Source organism: Camelus ferus, chromosome 4, assembly GCF_009834535.1.
Source record: "Camelus ferus isolate YT-003-E chromosome 4, BCGSAC_Cfer_1.0, whole genome shotgun sequence".
Classification (NCBI taxonomy): Eukaryota; Metazoa; Chordata; class Mammalia; order Artiodactyla; family Camelidae; genus Camelus; species Camelus ferus.
In genome coordinates this window covers 11,261,963-11,277,738 of record NC_045699.1, presented here as the reverse complement: position 1 = coordinate 11,277,738, position 15,776 = coordinate 11,261,963, and the positions used below count along the sequence as shown (strand labels likewise).

General features: G+C 44.6%; 1 protein-coding gene across 1 annotated transcript in view; it reads left to right on the top strand.

The window, feature by feature from the left end:
* Nucleotides 1-543: 543 nt before the first annotated feature.
* Nucleotides 544-15,776, top strand: part of ACO1 (aconitase 1) — a 48,610-nt gene continuing 33,377 nt past the window's right edge. Inside the window, 2 exon segments of the mRNA XM_032477576.1 lie at nucleotides 544-674; nucleotides 15,010-15,139. Of these exon segments, the coding sequence (XP_032333467.1) occupies nucleotides 15,032-15,139 (108 nt within the window). The 5' untranslated portion in view covers nucleotides 544-674; nucleotides 15,010-15,031.

The following is a 15,776-nucleotide window of genomic DNA, read 5'->3' as shown; positions in this document are numbered from 1 at the left end:
TATCAAAAGCAGGAGAGATGAAGGCCTACTCAGTGCCAACTCGGCCACTTCTCTGACTTCTGACGGGTGAACAGCCCACATTAGGAAGTGTTGTTACACGTTAAAAAAAAAACTTAAACACGTGAACTCTGCACTCGTAACCGTGGGAGCGGTGGGGTCCGGTCAGCTCGCTCGGCTCTCCTCACAGGGAATTAGGGGGCAGCGGGGAGGCAGGGGAGGTGGCCGCACGTACCGGGGTGTCAGATAGTGAAGCCTCCACCGTGACGGGCCAGTCACTTTTACAAGCAGCATTTCTTCCCCGCCCCTCCGGCTCATTTCCTAGAGCGCGAGCTGAGCGCTCACCCTCCACGCCCCAGAGGGAGCGCGTCGCAGGCCCCGGGCCGCGGGGAGGACCGGCCCGAGGCGGCGTCGGGCGGCTTCCGGCGGCTGACCCCGAGCTGCTCCCTCCCGCCCGCAGACCTCGCCCCGCCCCCTCGGCCGCGGCCCCCTGCGGCTCGGGCCCAGCGCCCCCGCCCCCCGCCCGGCCCCACCCCGGCTCCGCCCCTCGGCCGGTGGACCCCAGGGCGACAGTGTGGGAGGAGCGCGGAGGCGGCGGCTGGAGCCGAGCAGCGCACGGGAGCGCGCCCCGCAGCCTGCTTCCCGGCCTCCGGTCAGAGCCCGCCGTGCAGTCCGCGGTGAGTACGACGCGGCCCGGCCGACGTCCCCGGGCCGGATGGTCGACCGCCCAGGCCCCGGCAGGGTGGGTGCGAGGCCGCCGCTCCCCCCGGCACCTTCCTGGAGCCGGGCTGCCGCGCGCAGGACAGCCCGGGACCGGGCGGAGGGGGCGTCCAGGGAAGGCCGAGGGGAGAGTCGGGGACTAGTTTCCGAGGACCGACTCCTCCGCCCTGTCTCCAGTCTGTGCTGCGCCGAGGACAGGGGACGGGGACTGGAAACGGCTCTCCTTTGCCGAGCCTGTGCCGGCCGCCGGGGCAGCCCTCCCTGAGGCTGTTCGGGGCGGCTGACCTGGGAGTCCTCACCCCGAGGAGGGCGTGCGGGCCTCACCCGGGAGTCCTCGCCGGCCCGGGGGTGGCCAGATAAAGAAATCCTCAGTGGTGGGGAAATCCTCAGTGGTGGGGACAGATCGGGGAATCCACAGCAAGTGGCAAGGGGAAAATGGGGTGAGGGGGAAGGGACCCTGGGTAGGAGGTTTGGGCACAGAGCCCATACTAATAGATTCAGAGATCAGGAAGGAGCACGCGCTGCCTTTCCTAACTCAGCCAGCACATCAGAACGGCACTTCTCTCCTGCAGCGTACATAACACCCTTCACACGTGTATGTGTGTGAGTGTGTGTGTGTGTGTGTGAGAGGAGGGAGAGAGAGTGTGTTGTGTGTATGTGTGTGTTGCGGGGATGGGGGTTAGGAGTCGGGGACAAACTTTTGGGAAGCCTCAGGAATCCCTTTACGCTCTTAAAAATTAGTACACTAAGGAGCTTTGTGGGGGGGGTATCTGAATATTTACCATGTATAACTAAAACTGAGAAGCTTTTTCTATATTTAGTAATTCACTTAAAAATAATGGTGGACCTATTATACATTAACATATTTTTGTGAAAATAACCGTACTTTTCAAAACAGAATGTTACTGAGAAGAGTGGCACTGTATTCTATTTTTGCAGATCTCTTTTAATGTCAGGTTTAATAGACAGCAGCTAGATTCTCCTTTCTGCTTCTGCATTCAGTCTGTTGCAGTATTACATGTTAGATAGCCTCTGAAAAACTCTACCGTATACCTCTGAAAACGTGAGAGTGAAAATGGCAAAGAGCACCTTGCCATTATGAAACTGGTTTTGACCTTGTGGGTCCCTAGAGTCCCGTCCCACACTTTGAGAACCACTGTTGTGGGAAATGCTTCAGAGGCTTAAGTGACTGGGCCTATTTCTTGTTTGTGATTCTTCCTGTGAATGGGAGCCACCCCATGCACCGGTGGTGTTAACATCTAGTAGTTGTGAGCAGGCTTGACCTCACTCTGGAAACCAAGTGATAGGTCCCATTTAAGAGATGGTGAGCCCAGCTGGCCTCTTGAAAACCAGCAAGGCTCTCAGATGCCTTTGGTTGTTTCCGTGCCTGCAGAGCTGAGCTGTGTGTGCACCCAGATCGCAGCAGTGATGTGGCACACAGGACCTGTGTGTTCAGAGAGATGCCCGTGGGGAGCCCATGCCGTGGGGGGGTGGGAGCAGGGGCAGGGGGGAGGGTTGTTGCAGGAGCTTTTCCAAGTGGTGGAGAAGCGATTTCCAGAAGAACTGGGAGGCATGTTTTGGCCTTCGTCTCGTCCATGTTCATTTCTGTTTGCGGTTGTGCAGCCTTGAGTTTATTGGACTAGGACTCCCCAGTCTTGGGGCTCTTTCCCTTTCCACTTTCAGAGGGGTGTGTCCCTGTGAATGGCCCTTCCTCAGCCCCTGCCAGAACCCAGTGTCCCGCACGCTGGTGTCTGGTAGGTGGGATCCCTCACTGTATCGTTTCCTTCGCTTCTTGTTCTGTCAGCACAAGTCCCAGATAGAAATTACTTACGTACATAACCTGATGAAGGTTTGCAAGACAGACATACCAAACTATTAACAGTAGCCAGTTCTGGGCAGCGGAGTCTGGTGGAAGGAAGGCAGGCAGGGAACTTGTACTTGTTCTTTGTAATACCGTATTTCTGCCTGGCCTGCAGCATTCCTGCGTTGCTTTTACAACCTGAAAACAGACAAACTAAAATCCCAAAAACCTATACTTTGTAAAGGAAGATAGGATTATTTCTCTGGGAAGAATGGTGGTTAACCACTCCCTCAGCTCCAGTAAAACAAATTAATTGTCACATCACGTTTCTGAACTAGTATATATGATACTAGTATCTATTAATTCAAAATAATATTGAGAGAGAGAGCCCTCTCAGATCAAAACATTTTACTGAATAGCATTGTTTGATGTAAGCCCCTGTCCAAGGTTAGAAGCACCAGATCAGAGAATCTTCTTTAATGGACTATCATGCAGCCCTTAACTGATGTTGCAAAATGCTGTTTCATGAAATACCTTGAAGTACAATTTTTAAATTTAAAAACATATTACCCAAGACTTCCCTGTGTTCCTGCTTTTATGAGGAAAGCATGTGTGTATGTCCAGGCGCACACATGCATGGACAGAGGCAACGGATGTGCCGAAAGCTGAGTGGTTTTCTCTTGGTAGTAGGGTACAGCTGATTTTTAAATTTTCTAACAAGTATTAAACTTGATACAACCAAAAATAACCCCTAGTTACTTGTACGTTGCGGACCACACAGTTGCCTTTTTTCTTAGAATGATTTACCACCAACTTGCCAGTAGCAGACGCCAGCTGCTCCCTCTCTCCCAGTGGGAAGTGGGGAAACAAGTATGGAGCGAGAGGCATGGGGAACTGAGAACGGTGACCCACAGACCTCAGTCACACTGTGCAGCGTCTCCTTTCCCCTGTGGAGTCAGCTCCAGCCTCAGCCCTGCCCTCTCCCTGCAGCTGACCCAGAGGTTAGAAAGTTCTTATTGGATTAGCACCATCACCTGAGAAGCCATCAGCTGACCATCTCCCCAGACTGACTGGCCTTCATTCATTGTTAGCATTTTTTTTATTGAAGTATATTTGATTTAGTGTCCTGTTAGTGTCTGGTGTACAGCATAGGGACTCGGTTATATATATTCTTTTTCATATTCTTTTTCATTACAGGTTACTACAAACAATTGAATACAGTTCCCTGTGCTATACAGTAGGCCCTTGTTATTTATCTTTTTTTAGCCACTTTCAGTGGAAAATTGCAGACCAAAGAAGTGGAGAGTATAAATCCTCAGCTTCAATTATGAACATTAGCATTTGGCCAATCTTGTTTCATCTAGACCTGTCCTCAAACTCAGTTCTTTTTTCCCTCTTCTAGGAGTTAGCATCTTCATTTCCAACTGTATAAGCTAACAAAAAAAAGTATTTTGTTGTGTCTTTTTAGCAACAAGCGTGTACTGACTGCTGTAGCAAAATCTCTTCTACGTTAATGTCAGCACAACTGAACTCCTGAGTGGGCTCTGAACACCTGCCATGTGGTCCTGTTTCTCTGCTCCCGCGTTTGCTCTCCTCCTGCCTGGTCCTCCAGCTTGCCTTCTCCCAGTTCTTCTGTTAAGCCTTTCTGCATCCCCCTAATTACAGCCGATCCCCCTAGTTACAGCCGCCTCTTTCCTGTGACCTCTCTTACAAACCTTAGCATATTACAGTTCTTTGCTTGCTTATCTGAGTCTCCCTGTCAGATTGTAATCTACGTAATGTTTATGTAAAACTAGGTTTTCCTTATCTGCCTTTCCCCTGTAGTGTTTAACAATGTTTAATGCAAAGAAGATGCCCAAGAAACAGATGCTAAATTAAGTTATGTCGATTAAGTTCACTGGAGGAAATTTTTGATTATAAAAGAAATGCATCATGTTCAAAGGAAAAATTTCAGATATTGCCTAGGACCAAGAATATTTTATCTCACTTGCAAGAGTTTTAAAGCTTTGAAAGAACTGTGACAAAAATAAGCTTTAATTTGAAACAATATTAAAAGGCAACTCTTTTAGAGGAAAATCTTTCTTTATGGTCTGTTGTGATTTTTTTCACATCTATCTGGAGCTTTTTGGGGTCTTCTCTGATTTTACAATGCTTTTTTTCCCTCAGTAGATAAGAGTGGCTCTGACAATAATTTGTAATCCCCATTGTGTTTTAAGATGTAGGTTTAAATCTGCAGTAAAAGAAACAGGCTACAAATTTAGAGTCCGCACGCCCCACGAAGCAAGTAGGTGTCAATCAGGCGCTCAGCACGCCGCAGCAGCAGCGCCTGCGCAGTGATGGAGTGCTCGGGCGCAGCGCCTGTCCCAACTTCTGTCTCAGCCCAGACCTCCTGGGCTCCAGGCCCACAGATGCTGCTGCCTGCTGAACGTCTTCATCCAAAATTCACAACATCTAAAACCAACATCCAGGTTCTCATCGCCATCACTGGCTCTGCCAGTTTGCCCAAATGAGGAGCACGGAGCTCTCCCAGACCTCTCTTCCTCACCCACCCTCAGTCCGTTCTGCTCCCTTCACTCTCCCTGGGATCCCTTGCCCCAGCCCCCTTTTTCTGACTTGATGACTGTAATGGCACCATAACCTACCTCCCTGACACCAATCTGGCATCCTTCCCCCAAGTCAGCTCCCACTACTACCAGAGTGATTTCTGAAAATCAAGGCAGATCTTGAAGAATCCAGCCAAGAATCCATTAATGATTCCTCCTTGTCTTCAGGATAAATCTACGCCTTTCTGCAAGGTCCCTCATGATGTGGGCCCTGCCCCTGCCTTTTCCTCTCATCTTAGCCCTGCCCATCCTGAACCCTGTCCTTCATCCACGTGGAACTGCTTTATGAGTCCCACAGGGTCAGACTTCCATGCTGTACAATATTCTCTGCCCAGAATATTCTTTCCCTGACACCCTGCCTCTGTGTGACTGAAGAGCAAGGGGGATTCTTAACCCTTAATCCCATCAATGTCAAATCAATGTCAGACCAGTGTCTATCAATGTGAGATGTATGAATGAATCTACGTCAGTCCCTTCTCTTAGACAATCCAGAGAGCCCCAAGTACCAGATGTGTCATGGTCAAATGCTGCTCTATTACTTGTGACATCTTTGACCCAATGAAATGGCCATTGCCTGTAGATGCCATGCTGCTGTGTTGGTCCCTGAGATGGGAGTAGAGCATCGTTGCCTAAGAGCTGGGCTTAAAGTCAGATGGACTGGCATTTGAGTTCCCTCTCAAACAGTCTGGCTGTGGCTTTCTAGCTCCTAAACACATGGCTGTACCGCTGCAGGGAAAGAACGTGCTGGTCAGAAAATATGCTAGCAGTTGCCTTTCTTCTAGAAAACCAAGAAACGTGTGGGTTTATATCTCTGGCTTCTAGGAACTTGATTACATGAGTCATCATTCTTGAGTCCAAGCAGTGCTGGAAGTGGGCGGGGTAGATGACCTCAGAAACGTGGTGGGTTCATGGAGAGAGATGCTGCCCTAGGAGACCTCTGGCAGCCTGACATCCAGCCTTTCGTGGTGATGCTCTAATTCCTAAAATCTGAGTTAGAAAAGTTCATTACCACGGATCTATTAAATGAATTCGGGAGCTTGAGGAAATCATGCTGCTTTCTTAAAGAGTGGCTGTGCACCAGGCCTGCTCCGTATGCTTATAACCACTACAGTTGCCACCCCTCCACTCCCCTGCTCCCAGGACTTAGATGAAGTAGGATTTGGCTGGGGTCTCTACAGGTGTCATTTGTGAAGCCCCACTGGTGACGGTGGGTTGCTGCAGGGTAGGGGACCCCCATTCCAAGAAGGAGCTGAGGACTGACCTTTAAGAGGAAAGGATGAGGTCAGGAGCAAAGGGCTGGTGAGGACACCTGGTTCTGAAGGGGTCCTGCCCCGCTTCTCCCTTTACTTTCTGGACTAATGTTTCATGACCCCACAGTGACTTTGTTTTCTCAGTGCATCTCCGGAATTATAAATCTGAAGTCCACCAAGACTTTTTTTGAAATTCTGTTTGTATTAGCCCACAGTGATATCAAAAAATAAAAAGACTATTTCTGTTCTTTGGAGTTTGTGCTACTGCTCACAAATGAGCTTAAAGGATGTGTCAGGTAACTGCATATGATACTGTGCCTTCTTGGCCACTGAGCCTGGAATAGGGGAGCCTTAAAGAGGCAGGGGCTGCTCGATCAGACAGTGCCATGGCCACGGCCCCCATGCCCCAAATCCTGACCATTGGGTTTGGTGGTGGCTATGCACATCTGCTGAGTGAGTCATGATCATTTTTGTGATACAGCCTGAAAATTTCCAGTGTTACTTAATGAAGTTCAGGGCAAAAGAAGGGCTAGATTTCAGGAAGTAGATACTTTTTTAAATGGTGATCTAATATTGTCACATTATGAGTTAATTTCTTACTGATCCTAAATTCTGATGTTGGAAATATACAATTTAAACCAAATGTAAAGTTAAGAGAGTGCTCTGTAGTTTGTCCTTAGTCAGAGTCACTAGAGTGCTACTCCCCACATTATCTTTTCATTTTCTACCCTCACTCACCCTGCTGTGGCCCCCTTGCTTTCCCTCAGACCTACCTCAGGGCTTTTGCACATGATATGACACCTCCTCCAGATTGCCATAGTTTGCCCCTTCACTTCTTTCAAGGATGTGCTCAGTTGACTCCATCTCAGTGAGGCCTTTGATCTCCTGATACCCTTCACTCCCCGACATTCCTCACTGCCCTTGTCCTGCTTTATCCACAGAACTGGTCACAGTCTGACATTCTGTTTCCATGCTTGTTTAGTCAATCTCCCTCCAGTGAAATGGAAGCACCATGAGGGGGCTTTATCAGTTTTATTCTAGGGCACATCCCTAGTGCCTAAAACAGCTCCCAACACATATTAGATGGTTAACATAATTACGTGTTGAATAAATGAATGAAAAAATCATACAATTTTTTCACTCAGAAGGAACTTTTTAGATCATCAACTAACCTTATGTTAGAAACTGGGAAACTGAGGCACAGAAAGGCTATTTAGCTATTCAGAATGAAACTGAATCAAATGATGCAACTGACAAGGGCTCAATTTCCTGAATATACAAACAGCTCATACAACTCAATAACAACAACAACAACAAAACCCAATCAAAAAATGGGCAGAAGACCTAAATAGACATTTCTCCAAAGAAGACATACAAATGACCATAGGCACATGATAAGATGCTCAATATCACTAATTATCAGAGAAACACAAATCCCGACTACAATGAAGTATCACCTCACACCTATCTGAATGGCCATCATTAGAAAGTCTACAGATAATAAATGCTGGAGAGAGTGTGGAGAAAAGAGAACTTTCCTACACTGTTGGTGGGAATGTAAATTGGTGCAGCCACTATGGAGGATAGTATGGAGGTTCCTTAAAAAACTAAAAATGGAATTACCATATGATCCAGCAATCCTACTCCTGGGCATATACCCAGAAAAAACTCTAATTAGAAAAGACATATGCACCCCAATGTTCATAGCAGCACTATTTACAATAGCCAAGACATGGAAACAACCTAAATGTCCATCAACACATGACTGGATATACAATGAAATACTATTCAGCCATAAAAAAGAATGAAAGAATGTAATTTGCAGCAACATGAATGGACCTAGAAGTTATCATACTAAGTGAAGTAAGTCAGACAGAAAGACAAATATCATATATCACTTATATGTGGACTCTAAAACAAAATGATACAAATGAACTTATTTACAAATAAGTAAGAGACTCAAAGACAGAAAAGAAACTTACGGTTACCAAAGAGGAGGAAGGATAAATTTGGGATTAGCAGATACAAACTACTATATGTAAAATAGATAGACAACAAGGTCCTAATGTATAGCACAGTGCACTACATTCAATATGTTATATAGCCTATAATGAAAAAGAATATGAAAAAGATTATATATGTATAACTATATAACTGAATTACTAAACCCTATACCAGAAACTAACACAGTATTGTAAATCAACTAAATTTCAGTTTTCAAAAAAAATGAATGAAATGGAATCATTTAAAAACTGTTACAGCCCTTTGAAAAAACTAGGAATATATGTGGTACATTCTGGTCAGTTGCCCAGGATAAGACAGAAGAGTAAGTGAACACAGACTGATAACTTAAAAATTTAGCAACAAGAGACAAGTTACTGTGCGATGGCAAAGTTTTCTGAAGGCAGAGTCTTGTTCATTTTTTTAGTGTAAAGTACCTTGCATTAATTGGTGCCCAGGAAAAATGTGTTGATGGATTTGGTTATATTCTTCTTTTAATTACTGAAATATAGTCAGTTTATAATGTTGTGTCAATTTCTGGTATACAGCATAATGTTTCAGTCATATTCTTATAATGCCATTTCTTCTGTAAGACCCTCCTAATGCACTACTTTTTCTTCCTTCTCTTTTTCAGTCCTTCCCAAAATAAATAGTTGCTCTTATGGCTTCTCCTTTAAAAATCTTTCGGTTACAAGTATCACGTGTGAGAGATTTCTGTGTCGTTTTTGGTGTTTTTAATACTTTTATGAACAGCTAACAATATCAGAGTGGTGACTTGGCCTCTGGGAAAATTCAGAGATATTTAGTTATTCCAGTTTCCCACATGCATCTGCATCAAATAAAGCAAAGAACTAATATTTCTAGCTGTCTACTTTGAGAAAGAACCAAGTTAACAAGCCATGGTGGTTTGCTGGCCTGAATGGTTCTGACCTCAGTCTTGGTTATATTTACACAGACATCCTTGGAATCTCACTTCTGACAAAAAGTTGTTTATAAGTAGCCTGGTATTTAGATACACAGCAGTCAGTTAGGGAGTGGGACCAATTAATTTCTCTTTAAACAGAAAAAAATGAAGCACAGCTGATCTTTATAGTGAACTGAAGTAAACACTAAGAGATGCAGTGATATAACTGTAACTCAGGAGCAGGAAGCCAGGAAAATTCAGGAAGAGTATATTTAGGAAAGTGTGAGAGAGAGGTGGGAAAACCACGTGAAGAATGCAGAAGAAACCTCTTTCTGTTGTTTGCATAAATTTTAAAAATCCACTTTTGTGTGTCTTTAGATATCCTAAATAAAACAATTCAGAGAGTGTGCTATCTGTGCGTTAGACCATAGAGCAGTGATTCTCAGCTAATTACCTGAAAGCTCTTTCAAACTATACAAACTCGCCTGGAAACTGATATCCACACTTTCCACCCACCAGAAAACTCTGTTCTCCCCACCCCATTATGCACAGCAGTTGTGCTGCTAAGGGTTATGCCTTTCCTCTGCTCCTTCCTACTGGTGCATGGAAATCCTTGATTGGCTGTAGGGCCCATTCATAGCTGTGCTCCTTTCTCTATCATAAGACAACCTAAGAGGATTCAACTCTGATGGCAGAAGCAGCTAAATCTTGGATTTATATACTCTAAAGGCTGGAAAGAGACTGGCAGAGGTGAATTTGGTTTTATCTGATCACTGGTATTTAGCTAAAGTCAGTCAACTGTTCCAAACATCTCTACAAATGGTTTCCTTTGCTGTGCAGAAGCTCTAAGTTTAACTAGGTCCCATTTGCTTATTTTTGCTTTTGTTTCATTTGCTTTAGGAGAAAGGTCCAAAAGAACATTGCTATGACTTACGTCAAAGAGTATTTCACCTATGTTTTCTTCTAGGCACTTACAGTTTCCGGTTTTACATTTGACTGTTTAATCCATTTTGAGTTTATTTTCGTATATGGTGTTAGAAAATATTCAAATTTCATTATTTTACATGTAGCTGTCCAGTTTTCCCAGCACCACTTATTGAGGAGACTGTCTTTTCTCCATTGTGTATTCTTGCCTCCTTCATTGTAGATTAACTGACTGTAAGTGTGTGACTTTATTTCTGGGCTCTGTATTCTGCCCCATTGATCTGTCTGTCTGTTTTTGTGCTGTTTCTGTTTTGTTATATTCATTCATTTGTTTTAGTCTTTAGATTCCACATATAAGTGATATCATACAGTATTTATCTTTCTCTGACTTATTTCACTAAGCATAATACCCTCCAAGTCCATCCATGTTGTTACAAATGACAAAATTTAATTCTTTTTTATTGCTGAGTAGTATTTCCCCATATATATATACTACATCTTTATCCATTCATCTGCTGATGGACATTTAGGTTGTTTCTGTATCCTGGCTATTGTAAATAATGCTGCTGTTAACATTGGGGTGCATGTATCTTTTCAAATTCATGTCTTCATTTTCTTTGGATATATACCCAGGAGTGGAATTACTGGATCATATGGTAGTTTTGTTTTTAGTTTTTTGAGTGCTTCCATATTGTCTTCCACGATGGCTTGTACCAATTTACATTCCCACCAATGTTGTAGGAAAGTTCCCATTTCTCCACATCCTAGCCAGCATTTGTTATTTGTGGCTTTTTTCATGATAATCATTCTGACAGGTGTGAGACTGGTTTTGATTTGCAAAACCACCAACACTGTGGTTTGGGTTTGCATTTCTCTGATGATTAGTGGTGTTGAGCATCTCTTCATGTGCCTGTTGGCCATCTGTTATGTCAACTTTATTCTCTTTCTTTTGTGCATTCCTTTACATACACAGTTGTATGTGTGTCTCATATTTACATTGGTAGAAGTGATTTGCCCTTACTCTTCTGCCTCTCTTGGAATGAACTAATCACTCCAAGCAGATTGTTAAACTCTCAACCACAAATTGTTTTCCCAAAGTTTAGCTGTCAGGCAGTTCTCTGGAATTTTGAACCACGTGGACGGTTCAGTGAATGATTATAGAACTAACTCACAAAAGTGCCTGAAGACTGTGATATGCCTAAGGAGTACTTTTTTCAACCCTACTTACAAAGGATTTTTTTTTTTTTCCTGCCAGAAATTTGCTTTTCTTTGGAGGGAAAAATCAGCTACATGTTCTTCCTGGTTCTACCACTTACAAGCCCTGTGCCCCCAGGCAGCCACTTTCTTTTCAGGGCTTCTATTTTCTCATCAGAGGAATGTTTGTCATCTCTAAAGTTCCTTCCCAAAGGCTCACCATCCTCTGATTTATCTCATTGCCTCCTTAGCATCTAAGGTCAGGGTTTCCCTGGGGCATGGTGACGGCTTAAAGCCATGATGCATGGGCACAAGTGAAGGTGCCTCCCCAGGTCACCTGCAAGTGTCCTAAATTAAGGCCAAAGGTCAGTTGGCAGCAACACTGTCTGTGGTGGGGGAGGATCCCCAGCACTGAACTCCCTTCACCTTTTTACTGGGAGCATAGTTCATTTGTTAAATGTCTCAGATCTACCTGCCTGGGCCTGATATTTACTGTTTATAGCGATTCACTTGAAAAATCTATGTTCAGCACTCCCTTCGCCACTCCCTCTCTTCCATGCACAAAATGTACCTGTAAGGACCGTGCCAAGCCAGCCAGCTGGTGTTTCAGGACGGGTCAGCTCTGAGACACAGTTTCTCTACCAAGTATTTTCCTTTCCTTTCAGAATGTGAACAGACATCGTGAAGACTTTCAGAGACAGCGCAGTCTCTTTTTAGGTTCCTTCTGTTTAAGGACTGTCCACGTGGCCCACTTGAATCTGAGGCCAGGCACGTGTCAGCAGCCCTAGAGTCCTGAACACAGGATGTTCAGCAAGGACAAGTTCTGAATGAGCTGCAGCCTCGCTGCTTAAGAGATATCATTTCCCTTCTTTACTTTTCGGAATCTCTTTTTTCCCTTTGCCTCCACGCAGTACCACCTCATTCTGGGGGACAGAAAAGGCAGTGCCCTGAACAGATTTCCCTGTGCACTAACTCTTCCCTCTTCCAAAAAAGAAAATCCTGGGATAACGCTCCACCCTCTTCCAGAGAATCCTCGTCAACACTGGTCATTCCCTCTTTTATTAGTATTGAATCGGGATTCGGTAAAACACAAAAAACGGCAGGAATAATGCAGGGGGAGGTGGTGGGAGATAAAAAAAAGGGATGGAAACAGTGGGGTCTGTGCTCTATGTGGTTGTGGGAAGCAGACAGCATCATGATGCTACCTAGGTCTCCCGTACCCTGGCCAGGTGGTAGGGTTTCTAGCAGAATCACAGATCTTAGGATACCCTGGGGTCCGCAGGACCCATGGAAGTACTCTAGCTTTGGGGATGGGGCAGGATTCTGGCCACAGGAAGGGAGATCTAGGTAGCATTCATGATGCCTGGATTCTGCTTTGGATCTGGACTGTTCCCAAGCCAGAGATCTTTCCCCTCACATCCTCCCGGGAACATGGCTGTTTGGGCTTCCTCTTGGGATTACTGAAGCACTGGGGACTCCTGTAAGGGCATCTGAAGCAAGAGTCACAGAATGAGTGAAACTGTAAAGTGGCTCTTATTTCCAGAGCCCTCCAGGCTTATATGGAGGGGACCATTTCCCAATTGCCAAGCAAAACCGGTTTGGAGTTGCAAAAACACAGCCGCTGTTGCTTTCCACTGACCTGTGGCCCAGAGTGGCACGGGACACGTGACAGTCAATGCCTGGCTCAGACCACTGTGCTGAGTGACCCCTGAAAAGACAGAAAGAAAGCTCTAGTATTCAAAACTGAGTCTCGTAGGAGGATTCCTCAGGTCCATATGTCTTCTCACTTTTTTCAGCTCTGAGATTGATGACTTCAAGTCAGCACCACTCTCAAAACTTGTTACTGCAACTAGAGTGACCGCTCCAAAGGGGCAGGTAGAAAAGGCCAGGGTTCAAAACCCAGCTCTGCCTCCTGCTGGATGTATGCCCTCAGGCAAGTTTTTACACCTCTCTGAGCTGCAGTTACCTCAGCTGTAAAATGGGAATAAAGACAGGCTTGAACTTACAGAGGTATTACCAGTTACAAAGGACGGTGTAAAGCACTTGGCACATACTGATCTGAGTAATTAGTAATTGGTTCTTCTCTCTCCTAGCCACTGCAAGTAAAATCCCCTTCATTTATATATTGAAACCACACAATTATCTAGTTTCTAAGGAAAAAGGAGACAGACGGAGAGTGCTTTTATACCAGCCATTTTCTACAAGAGCCATATTGGTCATCGTATTTGTCCTGAAATACCAAGCTGGCTTTGTAGGGTGGTAACAGCAGCAGAAATTGCGTAAGGCTTCCAAAGTTCTGCCCAGGGCATTTGTAAGCCACAGGGAAGCAAACTGACACACTGCTTCCTCACAGCATCAAAGCAGATATGGGTACAACTTAGCAACTGCTTTAACGTAGAAAAATTCTACGTTAATTCAGTGACTTAAGGCTTTTTAAAGATGTGAATGTCCCACCATGCCGGTTCAGCGAGGTTCCCACCACGTCCATAGTTTCCTGCCAGAGTTTTCTTTCTTTGGTTACCCTACCATTCCTCCAAAACACCTGCCAGGATTAAGTTAGCGCCCACAGGTCAGATAGTGCCCACAGGCGTGTTTGGTTTGGCCATCATAGCTGCAAATACACACAGTAGTTTAGAAAAATTTGGTTGCCAACATTTATAAATCAAGAGAGTTCATGTAGAAATCCAAATAGCCAGCCTCACTTGAAAAACTGGCTCTGTCACCACCGAGCCGGCCAGCATTCCTGCATGCAGCCCTCAGCTGGAGCCAAGTGGCCGCTGCCCTCTTTGACAGGCAAACACTGCCCAGGCTGCCTGGCCCCGGCACAGCCTGCTGCACGGTGGCGGGCTCCTTCCTGGCGCATGGTGGTATCTTGGTTGTGATTCCCTCCCCCTCTCAACGTATACCTTCCACACTGAGCACTCTACAGTGTCCAGCAGTGATTCTTAAACTGGAGACGGGATTCCTGACTCCTCCCCCAGTCAATTCTGATTTAGTACTTCAGCAGGGGGTGGTGACCTTAGGAGTCTGTTTTAATAAGAAAGGTACCCAGGCACTTCTGTGATGTGAACCCACTCACTACCACATGCAGAAGTGACTCAGAAAGACTTCTAACACGTTGATTTCAAATGCTGCAGACTGTTACAACAAAAAATAGCTGCTTTCAAGTTCCCTCTTCCAAACTTCGAGTTTTATATAACCGCAGAACGTCATCTGCTCTGGACCTCTTACCCCCTGTCAAGCAAAACATGAGTCCAGCTCAGAGCTCTGTTCATATAGTCGGGATTTACCATGAAACATCCTTCATTTCCCTTCTTCCTCATTATCTTATGAGTGGAAAAATATTGGAAAGTTGAGAAATAAAAGAAATTTGGAATTATATGCTCTTTTGGGAGGTGAATGCTAGCTTTCACATAGCTTCACAGAGCCTATTTGATTTGCTAAGGATATGATTTTTGCATTCATTTATGTCCCATCTTCCCCCTACTCTGGAAAGATATTAAGTGATTTCTTGAAGTTGATGTGTACCGTAGTTGTTAAAGAGGGCAAACACTCCTGGGAGTATATGAGGTCCAGCTTTGAGAGCAGAAATTCAGTGTTCTGTGTCCATTTCAGAGACACGTGTCCATCAGGAATCATGAGCAACCCATTTGCACACCTTGCTGAGCCTTTGGATCCTGCACAACCAGGAAAGAAATTCTTCAATTTGAATAAATTGAAGGATCCAAGATATGGTAGGTACATGGCTCTATGATGTAAATGCTCTGACAGCAATTGGAATATATCTGCATAATAATTAAGCTATGTAATAAATTATCCTTAAGGAGAGTTGGAAGAGGGAGGAGCAGAGAATGGCTGAATGGCCTTGGATTAGCACACAAATACGTACATACCCTTCTTACATTGCTCGTTTTCCAGGAGGTAGTAATGATTATATACCGGTAACATTTACATAACACTTAGTATAGAGAGTGTTTGTGTATATATGGCTGTGCTTTGATCTTAATTACAATAATTGTAGAGAGATTTTCTCATTTTTTAAACACTAGGTTTCATAATACACTGTGTGTGTATTACTCTTCCTAACACATAATACAGTAAATTATCTAGACTGATTTCATTCATGATGACTTAAGGAAAACTCTTATTGGATTCCAAGACAAGGTAAACATTTATTATGAAAGGATTATTATATTTTATTTTTGCCTAGTCTGGGTATTTTCTGATACAGTCTCTTAAACCCATTCAGTATCCTTATATTTTAAACTGTTGAGATCTGTTTAAATTAACCCTTTTTCCCTGTTGGAAGAATAGTGTCACACCTTGTATCAAGTTTGTATAGAGATTGGCTTTAAAGAGCTCTTATAAGGTGTCACATGGTT